At 43.6% G+C, this 23238-nt stretch overlaps 1 protein-coding gene across 3 annotated transcripts in view; it reads right to left on the bottom strand.

Moving 5' to 3' along the window:
* RGS7 (regulator of G protein signaling 7) overlaps window positions 1-23238 on the bottom strand; it is an 883903-nt gene that overhangs the window by 103888 nt on the left and 756777 nt on the right. For all 3 annotated transcript variants that reach the window (XM_029594021.1, XM_029594023.1, XM_029594022.1), the window contains 2 exons: window positions 18919-19017; window positions 10198-10259 (listed from right to left, as the gene is read on the bottom strand). In XM_029594021.1, coding sequence (XP_029449881.1) covers window positions 10198-10259; window positions 18919-19017 — 161 coding nt within the window. The remainder of the gene's footprint in view (window positions 1-10197; window positions 10260-18918; window positions 19018-23238) is intronic.

Genomic DNA, 23238 nt, shown 5'->3' with positions numbered 1-23238 from the left:
AAATACCCTTTAGTATTTTTTATGGCCTTTGATCCACACTAAAAATGACAAATTTACAATGCTGTAATGACCCTGCAATGCTGGCTGCACAAGATATGTTACTTATAGACTGGAGCACACAAAGGAGCTGACGCAGATTAAATAGACGCTAATCCACCCCCTAATACAATAGGGGGATTAGTGCCTAGTTAACCCGCGTCGGATGCGGAGTGAATGTAATAGCGCTCATCACATGCACATTTATCGCTCAGCTATTAATGCCTGCCTGGAGCAGGCGCTAATAGCTGAGTACAGGTAAAAGAAGTACAGAAAAGCAGAAAATAATAACTCGGCAGAGCGCCGAATTATGAAGACCGACGCCGGTAAACTCGGCGTCGGTTTTCATAACCGGCTGTCTGCCAATAATTAAAACGGACACTGGCAGCCGCGGCAGGGTCGCGTTAGCAAGGAGGTGCTAAGGTCGCGAAAACAACCCTAGTGCCTCCTTGCTAGCGTGACCCCCTAATTTGAGGATAGGTCAATAACTGGTATAGAGGTTAAGGACACTTATTTTAAAATCACAAATCCAGTTGGCTAATCACCAAAAGTTCTGGACCATCAGCTTTCTTTTAGGCTATTTGCAAGCCTCAAAATTAATAGAGACAATTCAGAAGTTTTAGAAGTGAATGGCAATTTACAAAGCCAATGGGGGTCAAATGTTCCTCTTCAATGGGTCTGTACTAAAATTAAGTATTTGGGTATTAATATTCCAGTAGTTATTAGTCAAATTTATAAAGTCAATGTGTGTCCCTTACTTTGGAAAATGAAGGAGTGTCTAAAACAATGTTCCAGGATTCCTCTTTCTTCAATTGGCAGGATTCAGTTAATAAAAATGATGGAAATCCCTAAATTGCTATATTTAATGCAGATGTTACCTATCTAGTTAAACAGAAAAGATTTAAAAGAGATTAATGGGACTCTCAAACATTTCTAGTGGAATGGGAAAAAGGCTAGGATGAGTCTGAAAATTTTAATGAAGCCAATTTCTCAGGGGGCTCTGAACTGCCCTAATCTTCAAAAATATAATCTGGCTTGAGACATATAGCAGACTGGCTCTTGGGGACTTCTTATTTTTGTCTTCCATACACCTACCCAGGATGGTTTGGGAATTGGTCCTTCTCTTCTTTATTACAACTAAAAGCGACAGAAGTTCCTCTTGACTTCGGTAATTACTTGTTGATACACTCGTGCAGGCAGACTTGGTCATATATATACAAATTTATTGTCCAGAAAGGGAAAGATTCTTCTTATTTGGCTATTTGTGGGAATCTCCATTTCCTCCTTGGAGTGGAGAATGGGGTATTTACAGAATAGCTCAAGAAAGGTCTGATACACATTCGACAAATTTTGCTGATTTTGGGCAGCCTGCGTGCGCCGAGCCGCACAACCTGCCTCCGTTCCCTCCGAGGCCGCTCCGAAATCGGAGCGGCCTCGGAGGGAACTTTCTTTCGCCCTCCCCTCACCTTCCCCTCCCTTCCCCTACGTAACCCATCCCCCCGGCCCTATCTAAAACCCCCCTTACCTTTGTCCCTCGATTTACGCCTGCTAGAAGCGCCATCATCCGACCCGGGGGCTGGTCCAGAGGCCTCGACCACACCCCCGGGCCGGCTCCCCGCCCCCGAAACGCCGCGTCATTCGGCCCCGCCCCCGACATGCCCCCTTTTAAAAAACCCGGGACTTACGCGCTTCCCGGGGCTCGGCGCGCGCCGGTGGCCTATGCAAAATAGGTGCGCCGGTGCGCGAGGGCCCTGCTCGCGTAAATCCGGGCGGATTTACGCGAGGAGGGCATTTAAAATCCACCCATTAGGGTATAGGGGTAAATTAGATGAGATTTTAATAGGTGATTGGCTAGGGAAAACAACCCGTGCTAAATTCTCAAAGGCTATTATGAACCTGGATGCTCAGAAGGATTTTCAGAAGTCCTATTGAGATGGTCCAGATGGCCAGAATTTCAATTAATGAAGGTAGATATACAATATTGTTTTAAGCATATCCCTGATATTACTGAAAAGCAGAGTTGCTTATCTGTAATAGGTGTTCTCCTAGGGCAGCGGGATGTTAGTCATCACAGATGGGTGACATCATCAGATGGAGCCCAGCACGGAAAACTTTTGTCAAAGTTTGTAGAACTTTGACTGGCACACACTGAGCATGCCCAGCATGCCACTATCTGCGCATCCACGCAGGATCCCTCTTCAGTCTCGTAACACAGAATTCACGAGCAAAAAAATAAAATAACAAAATGCAGGAGAACCCAACTCCATGGGGTGGCAGGTGGGTTTCTCCTAGGACAAGTAAGTTGGTAGTCCTCACAGATGGATGAATACCAAGCTATAGGCTGCTCCCTGCAATGAATACGACCAACCTGCACCGAAAATGGGTGCCAATGGGCACAAAACCAGCTGCAGTGCTGTTGGTAAGATAAGGAGGCAGCCTGATCCCAAATCATGGGTCTTAGGTATGAAGAGTTGGGTTTAAGCCTGGAAGATGTTGCAAAGGACAGATTGGCCAAAGCTACTTTCCTGCAGACCATCCTTGTCCAAGCAGTAGTGGGCAGCAAACGTGTGTAGAAAACTCCATGTCGCAGCCCTGCAGATTGCGGCGACGGGAACCACCCATAAGTGGGCCACCGACACCACCATAGCCCTAACACAGCCTCCAAGCTGAGGGCCTGCTTGTGCATAGCAGGAGGAGACAGAATCTGCCAGCCAACTGGACAGAGTTTGCTTGCCCACTGCAACTACACCCAGGTGAATTGGTTCTCTGATTGAGAGGTCTAGGAGTATGGGAAACCATATTTGTCAAGGCCAATATGGGCCTATGAGTATCATGGAACCCTTGTCCTGGTATAGCTTCACTAGAGTTTTGGTTATTAGTGGTATCGGAAGATACGCATATAGAAAGCCTGAGTTCCAAGGGCGAGCAAAGGCATCCTTGGCTGGCTAGTGTTTCTGTCTGTGCAGAGCACATAACTTGTCCACTTTGTTGGTTGCCCCCAACGCTGAAATATCCTGGTCGCTACTATGGGATCCAGGGACCACTCGTGTGGTTGGAACTGACGACTGAGGCGATCTGCAACTACATTGTGGATGCCCGCTAGATAAGATGCCCGTAGAAACATGGAATGTGTCAGGGCCCAGTCCCAAATCTGTGCGGCTTCTTGACAAAGGAGATACGAGCCCATACCTTCCTGTTTGTTCAGGTACCACATGGCTACTGTATTGTCCGTTTGAATCAGAACAGTCTTGTGTGAAAGGCAGTCCTTGAACGCATGCAAAGCATAACGTATAGCTCGAAGTTCCAGGAAATTGATTTGAAATGTTGCTTCGAGTTTTGTCCAAGTACCCTGGGTTTGGAGATTGTCTATGTGAGCTCCCCAACCTAAGGTGGATGCATCTGTAGTTAAAGTTATCTGTGGGATTGGTTGTTGGAAGGGCAGGCCCCTTGCACAAGTTGTCCTTGTTCACCCACCAAAGTAGAGATGAACGTAGCTGGTGGGTTACTTGAATTGGAGAGGACAGTGGTTGAATGGCTTGGATCTATTGTGATCTTAATGTCCATTGGGTTATTCTCATGGCTAATCTTGCCATAGGAGTGACATGAGCTGTGGAGGCCATGTGGCCTAATAAAATTAGAAACTGATGAGCTGTTGCTTGTTTCTGCGAGTGTAGTGAGTTTGCCAATAGGGAAAGGGTTTCTGCCCGGTCCTCGGGTAGAAAGGCTTTTGAGAGGATGGTGTTCAATTCTGATCCAATGAATCGAAGCAGGTGAGACGGAATGACATGGGACTTTTGATAATTGATGAGAAACCCCATCGAGTGAAGTAGAGTAATTGTTCAGTTGAGAGAAGTTAGAGCTTCTTGTTGAGATTGACTTCTGATGAGCCAGTCGTCTAGATAGGGGAAAACGTGTACACTTTCCTTGTATAAGTGTACTGCTAGTACTGCCAGGCATTTCATGAACACTCTGGGAGCTGAAGCAAGTCCGAATGGTAGTACTCTGTACTGGAAATGTTGATGATCCACCAGGAAGCGCAGATACTTGCGATGAGGAAGGAATATTGGGATGTGAGCGTAAGCATCTTGTAGATCAAGAGAACAAAGCCAATCTCCTGTTTGAAGAAGTGGAAGCATGGTGCCTAGGGAAACCATCCTGAACTTTTCTTTCTTTAGAAATTTGTTGAGATATCTGAGGTCTAGGATGGGATGTAGGCCTCCGGTTTTCTTTGGAATGAGGAAATAACGGGAGTAGAATCCTCTGCCCTGCTGAGTCCGGGGCACCGGTTCTACAGCTCTGGCTCTCAGAAGGGTGGATAATTCTGCTTGTAGATGAATTATGTGAGTTTCGTGTAATGAAAGAGGCTTTGGAGGAGAGTCTCTTGGAGTTGAGAGAAAATTGAGTTGGTAACCTTGAGATATTACTGAGAGTACCCATTGGTCTGTTGTTATCTGTAACCAATGGTTGTAGAAGGAGGAAACTCGGCCTCCTACTGGCGGGTTCAGTTTTGGATTGTGGAGATGGCTTTGGTCTCTGGTGGTGGCCTCAAAAACCTGCAGCCAGTCCCGGCTGTGGTGGCGGTTGAGGCCTAGCGGCTCTAGGCTGTCTGTGTTGAGATCTTTGTTGCGGACAAGAAGATCTACCCCTGGATGCTGGTGGATATTATCATCTCTGCCTGTTGAAAGGTTTTCTAGTGTCCTTTCTTGGTGGACGGCGAGACATTGAAGAAGAAGAGTCTTGCGGAACTGACGACAGTTGGCGCAATGTCTCCGTGTGTTCTTTTAGTTGGGCCACTGCATCTTGAACTTTCGACCCAAAGAGGTTGTCACCTACGCAGGGCAGATCCACCAGCTTCTCTTGTACCTCAGGCCTGAGGTCAGAGGCTTTTAACCATGCCCAGCGACGTGCACTTATTCCTGAGGCTGCCACCCTTGAAGCTGTTTCGAAGCTGTTGTAGGCGGCCCGGACTTCATGCTTTCCAGCTTCACGTCCCTTGTGTATTATAGCCTGAGCTGCCTCCTGGTACTGCTGAGGTAGGGAGTTCCTGCATCTGCTTCCATAGATTCCTTTGGTATTGCATCATATAAAGTTGATAGGACGCAATCCTTGAGTTGAGTATAGCTCCTTGGAATACTTTCCTCCCGAAAGAGTCTAGGAATCTATGGTCTTTTCCAGGTGGAGTGGAGGAGTGAGGTTGTACTCTTTTAGACTTCTTTTGAGCCGACTCAACCACAACAGATTGATGTGGTGATTTCTGGTAACCAGGAACATGTTGGACGAGATAGGTGGTGTCCACTCTTTTGTTAATAGGTGGAACCGAACATGGATGTTCCCAGAGTCTATGTTGCAACTCCAGAAGTACCTCATGGACAGGAATGGCCAGGACCTCTTTTGGGGGATCCACGAACTGTAAGACTTCTAAAGACTGCTGTCTCGTGTCTTCCTCAGGCACTAAGTTGAACGATATTGTGTCTGCCATGTCCTTTATGAAATTGGTGAAGGACAAGTCCTCTGGTGGAGATTTCTTCCTGCCTTCCGAAGGAGAAGGGTCAAACATGAAGCTTTCCGATGAAGAATCAGTATGCTTGTCTTCCCATGAGTCGTATGGTGCTTCCCTGGAAGGAGAAGTGGGAGAAGATCTCGGTGGAAGAGATGGAACTAGTGGCTGAAAGAGTCCTGAAGGCCCTGGCTGAGGATCATCGACAGGTCTCTGTCCAGGAACATCCCCGATAGGTTTAGCTGGGATAGACTTCAGTGGAATAGCACCGATGAGGGCGTCGAATCTATCCATCAACATTTGGAATAAAGCCATTTCTGGTTGACCTGGAGCCCCAGGTAGTGGCATCGGTGTCCTTGGAGATGGTCTCAGCATTGGAATGGGTTCTGGCATCGGCAGAGGCATCAGCATTGGTGCAGGCACCGGCATCAACAATGATGTCGGCAAGGGTATCGGCGTCGGCGTTGATGGTTGATACACTTGTAGTGCTTGTAGCGCCGCTTGGCGGATAAATCCGCTCAATTCCTCCATGATAGCTGGTGCAGGCAGAGCAGCTACACATGGTGGCGGTGGGGGCATTATCGGTCCTACCACAGGGACCTGTGGAGGTTCGATGGCTGGCACCTCGACGGAAGGTGAATGCCTCGGTGTGGAAGGCCTTGGTGTTTCTTGCAGGTGAGGCCGCTTGGCTGTCGACTTCTCTGGGGATAGCAGATTTTCCGGAATCGATGGATGGCGATGGCGATATTTCGATCGATGCTCTGACGCTGACTTCGTCGATGCCACGGATGGGGTCGGTAACAAACGATCCACTGAACCTTCTGGACATTTTTTAAGTATCAGATGTTTCGAAACTCCGGCCAGAGATGACTGAGTGGACGTCGATGGGGAAGGTAAAAGCTGAAGATGGAACAAGAGTTCCATCTTTTCTTGGCGCATCTTCCGACCTTTAGCGGTCATTTCAGAACATTTTGGGCAAAATGTTACATCATGCGATTGGCCCAAGCAAAGTACACACTCGAGGTGTGGGTCCGTAATCGACATGGTCTGATTACATTTGGGACATTTTTTTAATCCCGTGGCCATGATGTAAATGTGAAGAAAATTTCTTTTACTCAAATGAGTCGGAATGAGAATTTTTACTCACCGGCCGGTGGTAACGAGTGAGAGAGAGAGAGACCCCGATATGGGAGAGAAATTATTAAGTTTTTCAATCTGATTTTTAGTCAGAATTGTGTGAGAATCTCACACAGGCTCCTGCTCCGCGATGCCAAAGCAGCGTGGAAAAACAAAGACTGAAGGGAGACCCCTGTGGCTGAGAATATCATGGCATGCTGGGCATGCTCAGTGGGCTCAGAGCGTCAGTCAAAAGTTTCTAGAAACTTTGACAGAAGGTTTTCCGCAATAGGGTTCCATCAATGACGTCACCCATATGTGAGGACTAGCATCCTGCTTGTCCTGGGATAAAGAGTGATCTGTGTCAGGGTGTCAGAAAAGTGTTGCTAATAAAGTTTAGTGAATATTTAAAAAATGACAAGACAGCAGACATAAGAGCATCAAGGTGACGCTGGGTGAAGAAATGACTGAAAGTTATCTTTCTTTCTCCCCAACAAACATGCTAAGAGGAAAAGGCCTTAAAGGGCAGAGAGACAGGAGGAGAGAAGAGTTGAGAGGTCCTTGTTGGGAAGATCTAGAGATATACTTGGAAAGAACTATCAGCAAAGATCGACAAAATGCAGCAGGGACAGCTGATAGAGGACACAAAATTGGCAACCCCCAGTTTGGGGGACCCAAGTGCCATGATACAGTATGCCTAGATTGGGTCTACCCTTTCCATAGAGAGTCCACCAACAATGAAAGGGCTCTGAAGGCAGCCTGAGGGCTACCTCATCTGAACTAGAGGGGAAGTGCAAAAGAACCTAGGAAAGATCATGAATATTAGTTTTGGACCGGAGGAATCAGAATAACTGAAGGCAGGCATGAAAGGGACCAGCAGGTACTGTGAAGGGTAATAGTATATGCTAGGGATGTGAATCGTTTTAGGACGAATAAAATTATCGTCCGATAATTTTAATATCGTCTTAAACCGTTATGGAACACAATACAATAGAGATTCTAACGATTTATCGTTATAAATCGTTAGAATCGTGAGCCGGCACACTAAAACCCCCTAAAACCCACCCCCGACCCTTTAAATTAAATCCCCCACCCTCCCGAACCCCCCCCAAATGAGTTAAATAACCTGCGGGTCCAGCGGCGGTCCGGAACGGCAGCGGTCCGGAACGGGCTCCTGCTCCTGAATCTTGTTGTCTTCAGCCGGCGCCATTTTCCAAAATGGCGCCGAAAAATGGCGGCGGCCATAGACGAACACGATTGGACGGCAGGAGGTCCTTCCGGACCCCCGCTGGACTTTTGGCAAGTCTCGTGGGGGTCAGGAGGCCCCCCACAAGCTGGCCAAAAGTTCCTGGAGGTCCAGCGGGGGTCAGGGAGCGATTTCCCGCCGCCAATCGTTTTCGTACGGAAAATGGCGCCGGCAGGAGATCGACTGCAGGAGGTCGTTCAGCGAGGCGCCGGAACCCTCGCTGAACGACCTCCTGCAGTCGATCTCCTGCCGGCGCCATTTTCCGTACGAAAACGATTCGCGGCGGGAAATCGCTCCCTGACCCCCGCTGGACCTCCAGGAACTTTTGGCCAGCTTGTGGGGGGCCTCCTGACCCCCACGAGACTTGCCAAAAGTCCAGCGGGGGTCCGGAAGGACCTCCTGCCGTCCAATCGTGTTCGTCTATGGCCGCCGCCATTTTTCGGCGCCATTTTGGAAAATGGCGCCGGCTGAAGACAACAAGATTCAGGAGCAGGAGCCCGTTCCGGACCGCTGCCGTTCCGGACCGCCGCTGGACCCGCAGGTTATTTAACTCATTTGGGGGGGGGTTCGGGAGGTGGGGGGATTTAATTTAAAGGGTCGGGGGTGGGTTTTAGGGGGTTTTAATGTGCCGGTTTTGCGATTTTTAGAGTTTTCACGATTTTTCACGATATTTTACCCCCCCAAACGGCAACAATATGATTCCCTCCCCCTCCCAGCCGAAATCGATCGTTAAGACGATCGAGGACACGATTCACATCCCTAGTATATGCATACCTCAGAACTTTTGAGTTGTGGTCACCCTGAGATTGCAGTTGATTAGTAGAAGGTGGGGGGAGAGGGGGAAGGAATGGAATAATATGTATCAGCTTTCTCTCCCCCACTCAACTAATCCACACTTTCTTTTTCTCCCACTCATCACCATCACCTGAGATGACCGAGCATACTTCCCCCATCTCTCCCTGAACCAAGCACTCTTTGCTCCCTCTCCCTGTAAGACTCAGCTTTATGACTTATGCATTCTCACTCTACCTTTAGCTGAGTGATTCCCAAGTCCTGGAATCACAGCTACAGACTGAGTTTTGTATATATTGCAGCCCTTCTCCAGTTCTCCCCACATGCTGCTTGCAGGGTCTACTCCAGACTCACTCCACTTCTCCTGTTCTCTGCAGGTTTAAAAGGAAAGGGAGTGGCTGAGCTCTATACAGAGAGGCCCTGAGATTTCTAGTATTTCCTCTGAGACCCTACAATTGATGCAAATTCTCTGAGTTTCAGGGTGAAATCCTGAGAGTTCTCAGGTATAAGTATGTGTGGAACCTTCACATCTGATCAAATCATGTGCCAACCATCAATACCACAAAATTCCAGATCACACATTGCATATATTGTTGTCAGTAGCTGTGAGCTGAAGTAAAATCATATTGTAGTTAGTTTACTGGTTTGAGATGTATGGGGAATTTATATGCAATACTGAGCTTAGATCACATATGTCAAATACTGTAAATTCAATGAAAAATGTGAAGTTTAGCAAACAGTGAAAACAGACCATTTGACTAACTCTGACTTTTCTGGTCAACAAATCAAAGTATTACATTTATTATTTATGCAGCATTGTGTTCTGTTAATTATTTATTACTGTTGAGGTTTAAAAAATGCAGTTTTTTTCATAAAATTATAAAGGAGATGGAGGACTTTTGAAAGCGATTATTTTGCCTCTTAATTAGAAGACATACTAGTAGTGTTTTGATAAAAGAATAGAGTTTCTCTTGTGTTTTTGTGCATATTGAACCATATCTGGTAACTATTGAAGCTCTTCTTTTAGTCATAATATTTACTATTAGTATTTAGGGATGTGCATTTGTTTTGTTTGGTTACTTTACACACATACTGATGAATTTTCAAAGGAGCTACTCGTAAATATAACATACTATTGAAACAATTTTCAAAAGCCATTTACATGCTTTAAGTGCAGTTAATGTGGGTAAAATCTACTGACAATTCAATGGCATATATTGTACCAATTTTCAGAAGCCTACTTAACACAAGTAAAATATATTTACATATGTAAAACCCAGTTTTAAGCATACAAAATGCTTTTGAAAATCAGACCCATAATGTTTTATATTCATAAAATCATATTTATGCACATAAAATAGATTTTATATGCATACATATGTCAGCACAAAAAACATATTTTACATGCGTAAATAAAAAAAAAAAAAACCAAAATAAAATACAATTTTCCCGTGCAGACCCTACCAAAATTTATATTTTACAAAACAGATTTTATATATATAGTACTTACCTATCTGCAACCTTTGACATTTTTAATCGATGTCTATCTAACTGAATTTGCCAAAACTTTATCTGTAAATTGAAGGCAAAACAATGACATCAACAATTTTTTTCCTTCATTTGGTTAGCTTTTCCTTTATATAAATTTATAAGGCTAAGATTAACTGTTGGCAGCTTGAGCAGACCTGATGGATGCATATGATTTTTCTTAATTTAAATCTCTAATTCCCTAAGATAAACTTTAATATCAACTTATTAGTCTATGTATCCTATTATAATACATGGGGTGCACAGGGGTAAACATTTTGTTTCATTTTTTATTTCATTATTGGGGTGGTTTTTTTTGTATGAATTTAGTTTTGTTTAATGCTTATTTAATTTTCTTTAGCTTGCAAAATTAAAAAAAAACATTAAAAAAGATAAGCACTCCAAAAACATAAAAAAGAAATGGGGTCTCCTGAGGCTGCCCATCCTTACTACTCATCCTTACCACTCACAAAAATGCTGGGGCCAGGATCTTCCTCGGCCCCAACTTACCCTGTACAGGGGGATCCACTGATGAGACCTAGGCTCAGGCCGAAGCCTCGGCCTTCCGTAGGAGTAGGCCATGGTAGGATGCTGCAACTTGGGCCTAGGCATTACACAAAGCAAAGGTTGACAGGGCCTAGTTCAAATTCTGGGAGCTCATTCTCAGCCCAGGCCCAATGTTGGGGCCTCACTTGGAGGCCATGTTCTGACACCTGGGTCTCAGCCTCAGCTCAGGCCTGGACCCAGGCCCAATGCCAGGGCCCGGTCTAGAGACTGGGCCCTGATGCCTAGACCCAGGCCTGATCTGGAGCCCAACCCAGAGGCTGGATCCCAACATTACGGCCTCAACCTGGATCCAAGCCTGGACAGGGCCTCAGTTTTGGTGAGGTTCTAGCATTGGGTCTGGGTTTGGGCCAAGGCCCAGGCGTCAGTGAACTGGTCTCTGGATTGGGCTATGGCATTGGCCCTGGGCCTGGGTTTGGTCCTAGGCTCAGGCCCAAACATTGGGACCTGGCCTCCAGGTTGGGCCCAGGCATCAGGCCTGGGTCCAAACCGAAGCCCAGGCATCAGGACTCAGTCTCCAGAATGAGCCCAGCTATTGGGATCTGGTCTCCAGACCAGGCCCTGGTGTCGGGCCAGCTCCCGGGACTTGGTCTAGGTTGAGGCCCAGGCATTGGGACACAGCCGTTGGGCTGAATCATTGGATCAGGTAAGCAGGTCTGAAAACCAGTCCTGGTAAAATATTTGGGGCCTGGGCCTTTGCTTGGATCTCTGCCTATTCCCTGGCATTGGACCTTAGATTAGGCCGAGATTCTGGCATCATACTCGGATGTATTTTGCGGCCCCTAAGTCGTGCCATAACCTATCTCTAGGCAAGGCCCCGGCCTCGGGCCTGGGCCTAGGCCTGATGGGGCCTTTTTTTTTTTTTTTTTACGGTTCTCAAAATGAAAGGTGAAAAACTAAATTTTGTCAGCTTTTTAATCTGTTTGTTTTGATAATGAAATGAAACGAAATATGAAATTTCATTGTTATTTCCTATTTTGTTTCTCCCAAATGCACATCTCTAATATATACCCACTTTCTGTCTGGGAACCACTGACATCTTGTGCAGCCTCTAATGGAAGATACTGATACCTTGCAGGTCATGTGAAAGTGCACTAGGAGCTAAAGAAGCTTGCATTATAGAGCAATAAGGTTGTGCCAATTGCAGTAGCATCAGCAACTGTAGAGGCAGACTGTATCAGGTGTGCTGTGGACAGAGGCGCAGAGACATTTTATGTCTTGGTAGCAATGGTGGCAGTAGTAAGGACCATGGTATTGGTTATATTGTGCTTTAGGAGCAGTTTGGGGCTATGGCTGGTGTACTGCAGAGCTAGCTGCACAAACTGTGTGTACTAGATAGCAAGAGGAAGCATTAGATGGACTGAGAGAGGGGTTCAGCTGTGGGGATCTTAGGAATTGGCTCGGGGTATCAGGGAATGAAAGAGGGGAAAGTTAGAGTGGATCTGTTTCAGATGACAGAGAGGATAGGCTGAGAAGAGCACTAAAGGGGATCAACTCTGGAGAATTGTGGATGAGAGGGAATTTACTGTTGAGTGTGTGTGTGTGTGAAAGAGAGAGGTATATAGAATCAGAGCCAAGGGCAGGTATGAAAGAAGGGATTGGTGCCAGGGGTGGATGTGTATTTGAGAGAGTACTAGGAATAGGGTATTGTGGCGAGTAAACATACCTGGAATGTAAGTTGGAAAGGAGAAAAAGGAGGACTGGGGTTAGGAAGGAGAGAGTGGGTAGGGATGAAGGGTGTAGCTTGGAGCTAAGGGAGGTACACTTGCCTCCCATTCTGGATCCTTCACTGAAGTTTTTATTTTAACATTTTCATTGAAAGAATAATTAAAAACCCTGTATTTACAGAAATATTGTTATAATAAAGATATGAATTAGACTAGAAGGGTCTGATATTCAGCGCTGACCAGGTAAGTAACTAATAGGGTCTTCATTGTGCGATGTGCCGGTAATACGAGTGGTAGGGCCTTATCACATGCGATGAGGCCCTGCCACACGCGATACCGGCACACACGGCCCTGCCACACGCCATACCAGCACAAAATATTTTCACATTTTTTAAGAAAATTGTTTTCAGAAATTTTTCTAATTTAAGAGTTGTCACAGTTAGTATAATATGAGGAGGGAGTTGTTTTACATGTGTACTTTAGTATCTTATAAGGGATTTTTGATAATAGTGCATTTTATGTTTTATATATATTTATACATTTTTATATGTTATATATATATAAATGTATACTAGCTAAAACTGCAAACATTTGGGGCCTGATATTGAAAGCATGTTTAGTGCTGGATAGCTGAAAATAAGTGGCACTAGACAGTTGGATAAGTCACTTATCCAGCTATCTTTTAAGCAGCCAATTTGTGGGTGGCACTATGTATCTGGTTAACTTAACACAGGTATTAGTGCAAACTGTGATAACTTTTTTGTACTTGGGGGGAACCATTTTAAGCTGCTGGAGATCCAGCTTAGCTATGAGAGAGAGAGAGAGAGACTAGCCATAATGCCCTCATACTAGGTAGGTATTTATATCTCTATAGGAGGTCCACCTAGTAACTCGAGGTGAGGTTTAGGTATTAGTGTAGGAGTTAGGGGCCACTTTGACATTCAAAGTGAGATGTACGAACAGAACAGTGCTCTCTTGTGAAGATTTGATGACCTTCGGAGTGAGGAAACTCACACAAAGATGAGATTTGTGCAATGTTCTTTCAACCTAGCTTGATGTTACCCAGGTAGCGAGTCCATCATTACCAGACTTTTTTGTATACTCCCACAAGTGAAATCAGACAACCCTACCCACATCTGTTGTCTGTAGATTTTGGGTGGAAGGTTTGGGTGAACTGGTAGGGGCTCAGAGTGAAGTTCTAGAGGATCTAGGTGAAGAGATGGAATGAGTGAACTAGTGGATATGTCAACGATTTGGTGGTTTCAAGTATGCTCACAAGTTAGTATTTTCAAAACAATATACTTGCATTTATTTTATAAAATATGTGCCTCCTAATATAAATTGGGTTTATTACACATACATTATATATTTTTTTCCCACTTGATAAAGTATGTGTTTTCTTTTATTGGAATATTTGTGTATACTGAAACATGTGTGTCCACTTTTGTAGCAGAAATATACAAGAATGAAGAAAACTCTAGTTTAACCTATAAAAAAGTTAAAATCTAAAACTAGCTGGCTGATTTTCATTTTAAACTACCATTCATTATAAAGAATTCTAAAATCTGATTTCAGATTTTAAACAACCAGCCTTCAAAATCCCCTGCTGTACAATTTGTTGAACTCAATTGAAAGTGGTTTTTTATAACATCAGGGGCCCATTCCCTCAATCTTGAATATTTATTTTTCATTTTATACTAATTTGAATACTTGAAATTCAAAATAATTATATATAATATGATGATGAAAAAAGAAGTCATTTTGACTATGTAATATTTTTTAATGATTCTAGTAAGGTGTCATGCTGATTTTCTGGGCTTCTCTTGGATTCACTGTGAAATCAATGAAGTCACTATGGATTGCCTAAGAAAACTCCAGTAAATCAATGCAGCACTGAATAATGTTGCCAACAACATATATGTACAGTAAATCCTCAATTATCTTTCCATAAATGAAATTAAAATGAATTCCATTTGGTTTTCAAACACATTTGTTCAACTCAAACACATTTTTTGGATAGTTACACCAGTACTTTACTATAGACATACTGATGTCATGTATAGAATATGGTAGAGATGTGAATCGTGTGATCGATCGTCTTAACGATTGATTTTGGCTGGGGGGGGGAGGAAATCTGATCGTCGCGGTTTTGTTTTGTTTTTTTAATCGTTTAAATCGTAAATCGGGGGAGGGCGGGAAAACCGGCACAGTAAAACAACCCTAAAACCCACCCCGACCCTTTAAAATAAATCCCCCACCCTCCCGAACCCCCCCAAAATGTTTTAAATTACCTGGGGTCCAGTGGGGGGGTCCCTGTGTGATCTTCTACTCTCGGGCCACGGCTGCGTTAATAGAAATGGCGCCGCGCTATTTTGGTTCCTGTCCCCCGACGTCACGAGCGCAGGAGATCGCTCCTGGACCCCCGCTGGACCCCCAGGGACTTTTGGCCAGCTTGGGGGGGCCTCCTGACCCCCACAAGACTTGCCAAAAGTCCAGCGGGGGTCCGGGAGCGACCTCCTGCCGTATTGCAAAATGGCGCCGGCCGTATGGCGCTGGCCGTATGGCTCCCGGACCCCTGCTGGACTTTTGGCAAGTCTTGTGGGGGTCAGGAGGCCCCCCCAAGCTGACCAAAAGTCCCTGGGGGTCCAGCGGGGGTCCGGGAGCGATCTCCTGCACTCATGACGTCGGGGGACAGGAACCAAAATGGCGCCGGCGCTACCTTTGCCCTGTCATATGACACTATTCAATAATATATAGTGACATATAAATATATTTTTCTCAATCTTTATATATGAAAAATTATTAAAAAACATCCCAAACAACATTTCTTCAAATTTACCCTGGATCACCAAACATTTAAAAATATCACCATACTCATTCATATCTCATACATACTACATCCCACTCACACATATTCTACTGCATAAAAAATTGTTTACAAATGTTTAACAATTCACATTAGATGCATGAGAACATCTTTCCACATTATCAATTCTTAATTATATTTCATTTATAAGCAGAGAGAGTTCAATTCCATAAAATGTATTCTTCGTTCCCAGAACGCCAATGCTCTAATTCATCTTCATCCTCCCAACATGTTTCGCCTTTCCCCAGGCTTCTTCAGGAGAACTTCTGAGGAATCTCCTACTGCTTATGTATCCTCAACAACTATCCAAAGGATTTATTCATCTACAAACATTTCACAAATTTGATTAATATCTTTAAAATACATTTTACTCTCAACATCTTTTCTAAATTTACTTTTAAGTATTTCACCACAAGCTATTTTACCTGAACGTCCCAAACACCTTTTCTCAGACGTACAACCAGATGTATCCCCGACTCTTATTTCGCATCGTCTTGCAAATTTAAATGTATCTCACATTTTATATACCTAAAGTGAAGTAAATCAGGATCATAACGTCCAAGATTCTAATCATCTTATTTTACACAAGCATAGCTTACGCAAAAGAGAAACCTTACCTTTTCAAATTTCAGCGAAAAAGCACCGCCACCAAAACTCAAAGAAACGCCGCCATCGAGTGAATCAACGGAAGTATACCTTACGTCTTCCTCCAACCTTTTAAACTTGTCTACACTAATCAGAGAGGTCTATTCATCAAGACTCCACCCCCATATTCACCCACCAAATCCAAACCTATCAGCACTGTTTATCCAAACATCTCAAACTCATACCCATCCTTGAAATTCAAAGACATACCGCCCAATCAATTTTGTCATTTAGTCCCTTAGGCCACATAGTTCCTAATGTAAAAATCCATCGCTGCTCCGTTCGCAACAATGTCTTATTAACATTTCCTCCACGCCTATTATGTATCTCCTGTAATACAAAGAAACGAAGTTCTTCCACTGAGTGTTGATAATCACGCCAATGTTTTACAAGTGGGGCTGTCTCTACCTGATTTCGAATCCTACTACAATGCTAAGTATTCGAAGTTTAATCATTCTTGATGTTTTCCCCACATAAAAAAGCCCACATTGGCAATAAACAATATATATCACTGACCGTGTTTGACAAGTTGTAATATTTCTCAAAAAGAATTTTTTCCCGGAGACTGGATGAACAAAAGATTGGATTGATAAAGAAAGTTTACATACACTACACTTCGAACAAGGATAATGACCACCAATACCATTGTCTTTCTTCTCTTCAACTCCTAAATCCGAGTGTACCAAAATATCTTTGAGATTCCTAGATCTTTTAAATGAAAGCATCGGAAAACATTTTCCGATGTTTTAAATGAAAACATCGGAAAACATTTTCCGATGTTTTCATTTAAAAGATCTAGGAATCTCAAAGATATTTTGGTACACTCGGATTTAGGAGTTGAAGAGAAGAAAGACAATGGTATTGGTGGTCATTATCCTTGTTCGAAGTGTAGTGTATGTAAACTTTCTTTATCAATCCAATCTTTTGGATTCCTAGATCTTTTAAATGAAAACATCGGAAAACATTTTCCGATGTTTTCATTTAAAAGATCTAGGAATCTCAAAGATATTTTGGTACACTCGGATTTAGGAGTTGAAGAGAAGAAAGACAATGGTATTGGTGGTCATTATCCTTGTTCGAAGTGTAGTGTATGTAAACTTTCTTTATCAATCAAATCTTTTGTTCATCCAGTCTCCGGGAAAAAATTCTTTTTGAGAAATATTACAACATGTCAAACACGGTCAGTGGTATATATAGTTCAGTGCCCATGTGGGCTTTTTTATGTGGGGAAAACATCAAGAATGATTAAACTTCGAATACTTGAGCATTGTAGTAGGATTCGAAATCAGGTAGAGACAGCCCCACTTGTAAAAGATTGGCGTTATTATCAACACTCAGTGGAAGAACTTCGTTTCTTTGTATTACAGGAGATACATAATAGACGTGGAGGAAATGTTAATAAGACATTGTTGCGAACGGAGCAGCGATGGATTTTTACATTAGGAACTATGTGGCCTAAGGGACTGAATGACAAAATTGATTGGGCGGTATGTCTTTGAATTTCAAGGATGGGTATGAGTTTGAGATGTTTGGATAAACAGTGCTGATAGGTTTGGATTTGGTGGGTGAATATGGGGGTGGAGTCTTGATGAATAGACCTCTCTGATTGGTGTAGACAAGTTTAAAAGGTTGGAGGAAGACGTAAGGTATACTTCCGTTGATTCACTCGATGGCGGCGTTTCTTTGAGTTTTGGTGGCGGTGCTTTTTCGCTGAAATTTGAAAAGGTAAGGTTTCTCTTTTGCGTAAGCTATGCTTGTGTAAAATAAGATGATTAGAATCTTGGAAGTTATGATCCTGATTTACTTCACTTTAGGTATATAAAATGTGAGAAACATTTAAATTTGCAAGACGATGCGAAATAAGAGTCGGGGATACATCTGGTTGTACGTCTGAGAAAAGGTGTTTGGGACGTTCAGGTAAAATAGCTTGTGGTGAAATACTTAAAAGTAAATTTAGAAAAGATGTTGAGAGTAAAATGTATTTTAAAGATATTAATCAAATTTGTGAAATGTTTGTAGATGAATAAATCCTTTGGATAGTTGTTGAGGATACATAAGCAGTAGGAGATTCCTCAGAAGTTCTCCTGAAGAAGCCTGGGGAAAGGCGAAACATGTTGAGAGGATGAAGATGAATTAGAGCATTGGCGTTCTGGGAACGAAGAAAAAATTTTGTGGAATTGAACTCTGCTTATAAATGAAATATAATTAAGAATTGATAATGTGGAAAGATGTTCTCATGCATCTAATGTGAATTGTTAAAAATTTGTAAACAATTTTTTATGCAGTAGAATATGTGTGAGTGGGATGTAGTATGTATGAGATATGAATGAGTATGGTGATATTTTTAAATGTTTGGTGATCCGGGGTAAATTTGAAGAAATGTTGTTTGGGATGTTTTTAAATAATTTTTCATGAATAAAGATTGAGAAAAATATATTTATATGTCACTATATATTATTAAATATTGATTGTTTTGTGATGTATTAGATAATTGCCAGGAGTATTGTATCCTGTCATATGACAGGGCAAAGGTAGCGCCGGCGCCATTTCTATTAACGCAGCCGTGGCCCGAGAGTGGAAGATCACACCGGGACCCCCCTCCCCCACTGGACCCCAGGTAATTTAAAACATTTTGGGGGGGTTCGGGAGGGTGGGGGATTTATTTTAAAGGGTCGGGGTGGGTTTTAGGGTTGTTTTAGTGTGCCGGTTTTCCCGCCCTCCCCCTTCCCCCGATTTTTGACGATAAATCGGGGGAATTCCTATTGTATCGCGCCTCTAACGATTTTTGACGATTTAAAATATATTGGACGATTTTTTAAATCGTCAAAAAACGAATCACATCCCTAGAATATGGACTCTTACAATTGGAGTTTATTTCCTATCTTTTTTGATTAAATTCTATTACTTTCAATTTCATTTTTTTACAAAACAAAATAAATGCAGATCTCAAAGTTTTTCAAACCTGTTGGTGTAATTCATCTTCTGTTGGTGGCTTTGATTCTGGCACTGGTATGTGGGTTGGACTGTGACTTCGAATATCATTTTGCAATCCATAGACTGACTATGTACAAGCACAGAAAGAATTGAATATTATATTTTTTAACATCTATATTTGCAAGGCTGTTCTTGATGCATACATTTTCATAACAGACATTAATCAATGTGTTTGACCTATTTTATACTATTTTCAAGATGCTTTAAAAATCTTATTGCATTTCTTCAATGTGAGTCACCCCAACACATTTAAACTTTCCATTTTATATGTGTCAGTTTAGGGTAGCAAGTGTCACCCCAAAAAATTATTTGCCACTACTTTGCCACCCCAATTTTATACATCAGATCAGGCAGAGATAATCTAAACCCCTGCCTCATCTGATGCTGAGATACAGTGCAATTAAAACTGCCAAATCATACTTAAATCCACTTCTCCCTCAGCCGGTAGCAGAAATCATGTTTAAACGAAAGTCATCTCCTGTCTCAGAAGAGGCAATCTCTTACCACGAGACTGGCTCCACGGGAGCAGGAGATAATGTTGCTTACAATGTGACTCCTGCTGCTGTCCACACCATGAGCATGGGTGGAATTTGGAGCGAGGAGAAACACTGCATCACTGTTGTGCTGAAGGAGAGAGGGGACCTGACACCTGCCAGTGGACCACATCCTGCTGACATAAGAACATAAGAAAATGCCATACTGGGTCAGACCAAGTGTCCATCAAGCCCAGCATCCTGTTTCCAACAGTGGCCAATCCAGGCCATAAGAACCTGGCAAGTACCCAAAAACTAAGTCTATTCCATGTTACCATTGCTAATGTCAGTGGCTATTCTCTAAGTGAACTTAATAGCAGGTAATGGACTTCTCCTCCAAGAACTTATCCAATCCTTTTTTAAACACAGCTATAATAACTGCACTGACCACATCCTCTGGTAACAAATTCCAGAGTTTAATTGTGCGTTGAGTAAAAAAGAACTTTCTCCGATTAGTTTTAAATGTGCCCCATGCTAACTTCATGGAGTGCCCCCTAGTCTTTCTACTATCCGAAAGAGTAAATAACCGATTCACATCCACCCGTTCTAGACCTCTCATGATTTTAAACACCTCTATCATATCCCCCCTCAGTCGTCTCTTCTCCAAGCTGAAAAGTCCTAACCTCCTCGTAGGGAAGTTGTTCCATTCCCCTTATCATTTTGGTAGCCCTTCTCTGTACCTTCTCCATCGCAATTATATCTTTTTTGAGATGTGGTGACCAGAATTGTACACAGTATTCAAGGTGCGGTCTCACCATGGAGCGATACAGAGGCATTATGACATTTTCCGTTTTATTCACCATTCCCTTCCTAATAATTCCCAACATTCTGTTTGCTTTTTTTGACTGCTGCAGCACACTGAACTGACGATTTCAATGTGTTATCCACCATGACGCCTAGATCTCTTTCTTGGGTTGTAGCACCTAATATGGAACCCAACATTGTGTAATTATAGCATGGGTTATTTTTCCCTATATGCATCACATTAAATTTCATCTGCCATTTGGATGCCCAATTTTCCAGTCTCACAAGGTCTTCCTACAATTTATCACAATCTGCTTGTGATTTAACTACTCTGAACAATTTTGTGTCATCTGCAAATTTGATTATCTCACTCGTCGTATTTCTTTCCAGATCATTTATAAATATATTGAAAAGTAAGGGTCCCAATACAGATCCCTGAGGCACTCCACTGTCCACTCCCTTCCACTGAGAAAATTGTCCATTTAATCCTACTCTCTGTTTTCTGTCTTTTAGCCAGTTTGCAATCCATGAAAGGACATCACCACCTATCCCATGACTTTTTACTTTTCCTAGAAGCCTCTCATGAGGAACTTTGTCAAACGCCTTCTAAAAATCCAAGTATACTATATCTACCGGTTCACCTTTATCCACATGTTTATTAACTCCTTCAAAAAAGTGAAGCAGATTTGTGAGGCAAGACTTGCCCTGGGTAAAGCCATGCTGACTTTGTTCCATTAAACCAAGTCTTTCTATATGTTCTATGATTTTGATGTTTAGAACACTTTCCACTATTTTTCCTGGCACTGTAATCAGGCTGAAGTCAGGCTGAAGAGAGAGGCTTGGCAGGCCAAGTAAAAGACCTGGCAGGTCATCACAGATTAGGTCTGATAAGCCGCCATGGAGCCCATTCCAGAGCAGCTGAAGAAGAGAAACAGGGAGCGGAGCAGAGGACCCAGTGGCCTTCAGCAGACTCCATCCCGATGGCATCTGAAGAAGAGGACCAGAAGAGAGAGGGAGGCCAGAGCGTGTGTGTGTGTGGACCTTCTGAATGAGTGTGTATGAAAGTATGTCTCTGTGGTTGAGACAAAGCTTGTGTGTGTGTGTGAGAGAGAGAGCCTGTATGAGAGCATATGTGTATGTAGGGGAGTGAGAGAACCTGTATGTGAGCATGTATGTATGTGTGAAAGAGAGAACCTGTATGTGAACGTGTGTGTATGTCTGTATGAGTGAGAGGAAGAGAGAACCAATATGTGAGCATATGTTTGTGTGTGTGTGTATATGTGTGCTACGGAGAGAGAGCCTGTGTGAGAGCATGTGTATATTATGGAGGGAAAGACTGTATGACAGCACATGTTAGAGAAAGAGAGAGGGCTTATATGAGCCTATGTGTGAGTGAGTGAGCGCATGTGTGTAGATGTGTGTGTGAGTGAGCCTGTGTGTGAGAGTGAGAGACTCTGTATGCAAGCCTTTATGTGTGTGTGTGTGTGTGTGAGAGAGAGAGAGAGCATGTGTGTGAGCTTGTGTGTGTGTGTTAGGGAGAAAAAGCCTGTGTGAGAGCATATGTGTTGACCTCGGTGCCAACAAGTACACCGGCATCGGTGGGCCCACCGGCATCGGTAATACAACCGGCATCGATGCTGGTTGCATCGGCATTGGCAGGATCGCCGGAGTTGTTTGATCCTTGAAAGCTTGAAGAACCGCTTGTCTGATGAGATCAGACAATTCCAGCTGTATAACTGATGGAACCAGAGCAGTTGTAAGCGGTGGCGGAGGATGCGATGATGCATCCTGTGCACAGGTCTGCGGAGGATCTGGCATCGATGGTGGAAAAGGCCCAGGTGTTGAGGGGACCGATATTTCTTGGGTCCGTGGCCACTTTGCTGTCGATTCCTCTTGGGGCGTTGATGCGGACGTTGACAGACGACGATGCCGATGGCGATGCTTTAATTTGGGCTGGTCGGCCGACTTCGTCGATGCTGTGGACAATAGCGAGGACGGATGATCACCCGATCCATCCGGACGAGATTTTTTAAGTAATGCTCGCTTAGTCGCTCCGGCCGGAGACGACCTTGATGATTTTGAAGGGGAAGGAATCAGTTGTAGCTGGAACAAATGTTCCATTTTTTCCTGCCTAGCTTTTCGCCCCTTCGCCGTCATCTAGCGCATTTGGGACAAGTGTTCACGTCGTGTTTTTCACTGAGACACAGAACACATTCAAGATGTGGGTCAGTGATCGACATGGTTCTATTGCATATGGGGCATTTTTTAAAGCCCGTAGCCATTGTTTTTTATCGACAGCCGTCGAAAAAGAATGGGAACTCGTGAGAAAAAAATTATTTTTCAAAGATGAGAAATCGAGACCGAGGTACTCACCAGCCGGTGGAAAAACCCCCCCGAGAGACTTCTATGAGAGAGAATATTGAAAAATCTGTGACTTTTCAATCAGAGAATGTTGTGAGAAACTCGCAATGGCTCCTGTCCCGTGATGCCCGTAGCAGCGCGGAAAAACAAAGACTGAAGAGAGACCCCTGCGGCAGAGAATATCATGGCATGCTGGGCTTGCTCAGTGGCCTCACAGGGCCAGTCGAAAGTTTCTAGAAACTTTGACAGAAAGTTTTCCCGCACTAAGGCTCCGTCAGTGATGTCACCTATATGTGAGGACTAGCATCCTGCTTGTCCTGGGATAACTCCATTTACAGTAGAAAATGTATGGGAAGAGCTGGAGAAACTGAAAGTGGACAAAGCCATGGGGGCCTGATGAAGTTCATCCCAGGATACTGAGGGAGCTCAGAGATGTGCTGGCAGGTCCGCTGTGTGACCTGTTCAATAGATCCCTAGAAACGGGAGTGGTGCTGAGTGATTGGAGAAGAGCAGTGGTGGTCCCACTTCACAAGAGTGCGAACAGAGAAGAGGCTGGTAATTACATACCAGTTAGACTCACTTCGGTGGTGGGAAAAGTAATGGAGTCACTGTTGAAAGAGAGAATAGTTAACTATCTACAGTCGGGAGAA

Source organism: Rhinatrema bivittatum, chromosome 3, assembly GCF_901001135.1.
Source record: "Rhinatrema bivittatum chromosome 3, aRhiBiv1.1, whole genome shotgun sequence".
NCBI lineage: Eukaryota > Metazoa > Chordata > Amphibia > Gymnophiona > Rhinatrematidae > Rhinatrema > Rhinatrema bivittatum.
Note: the sequence above shows the minus strand (reverse complement) of the source record. Positions and strands in the feature narration are given on the sequence as shown.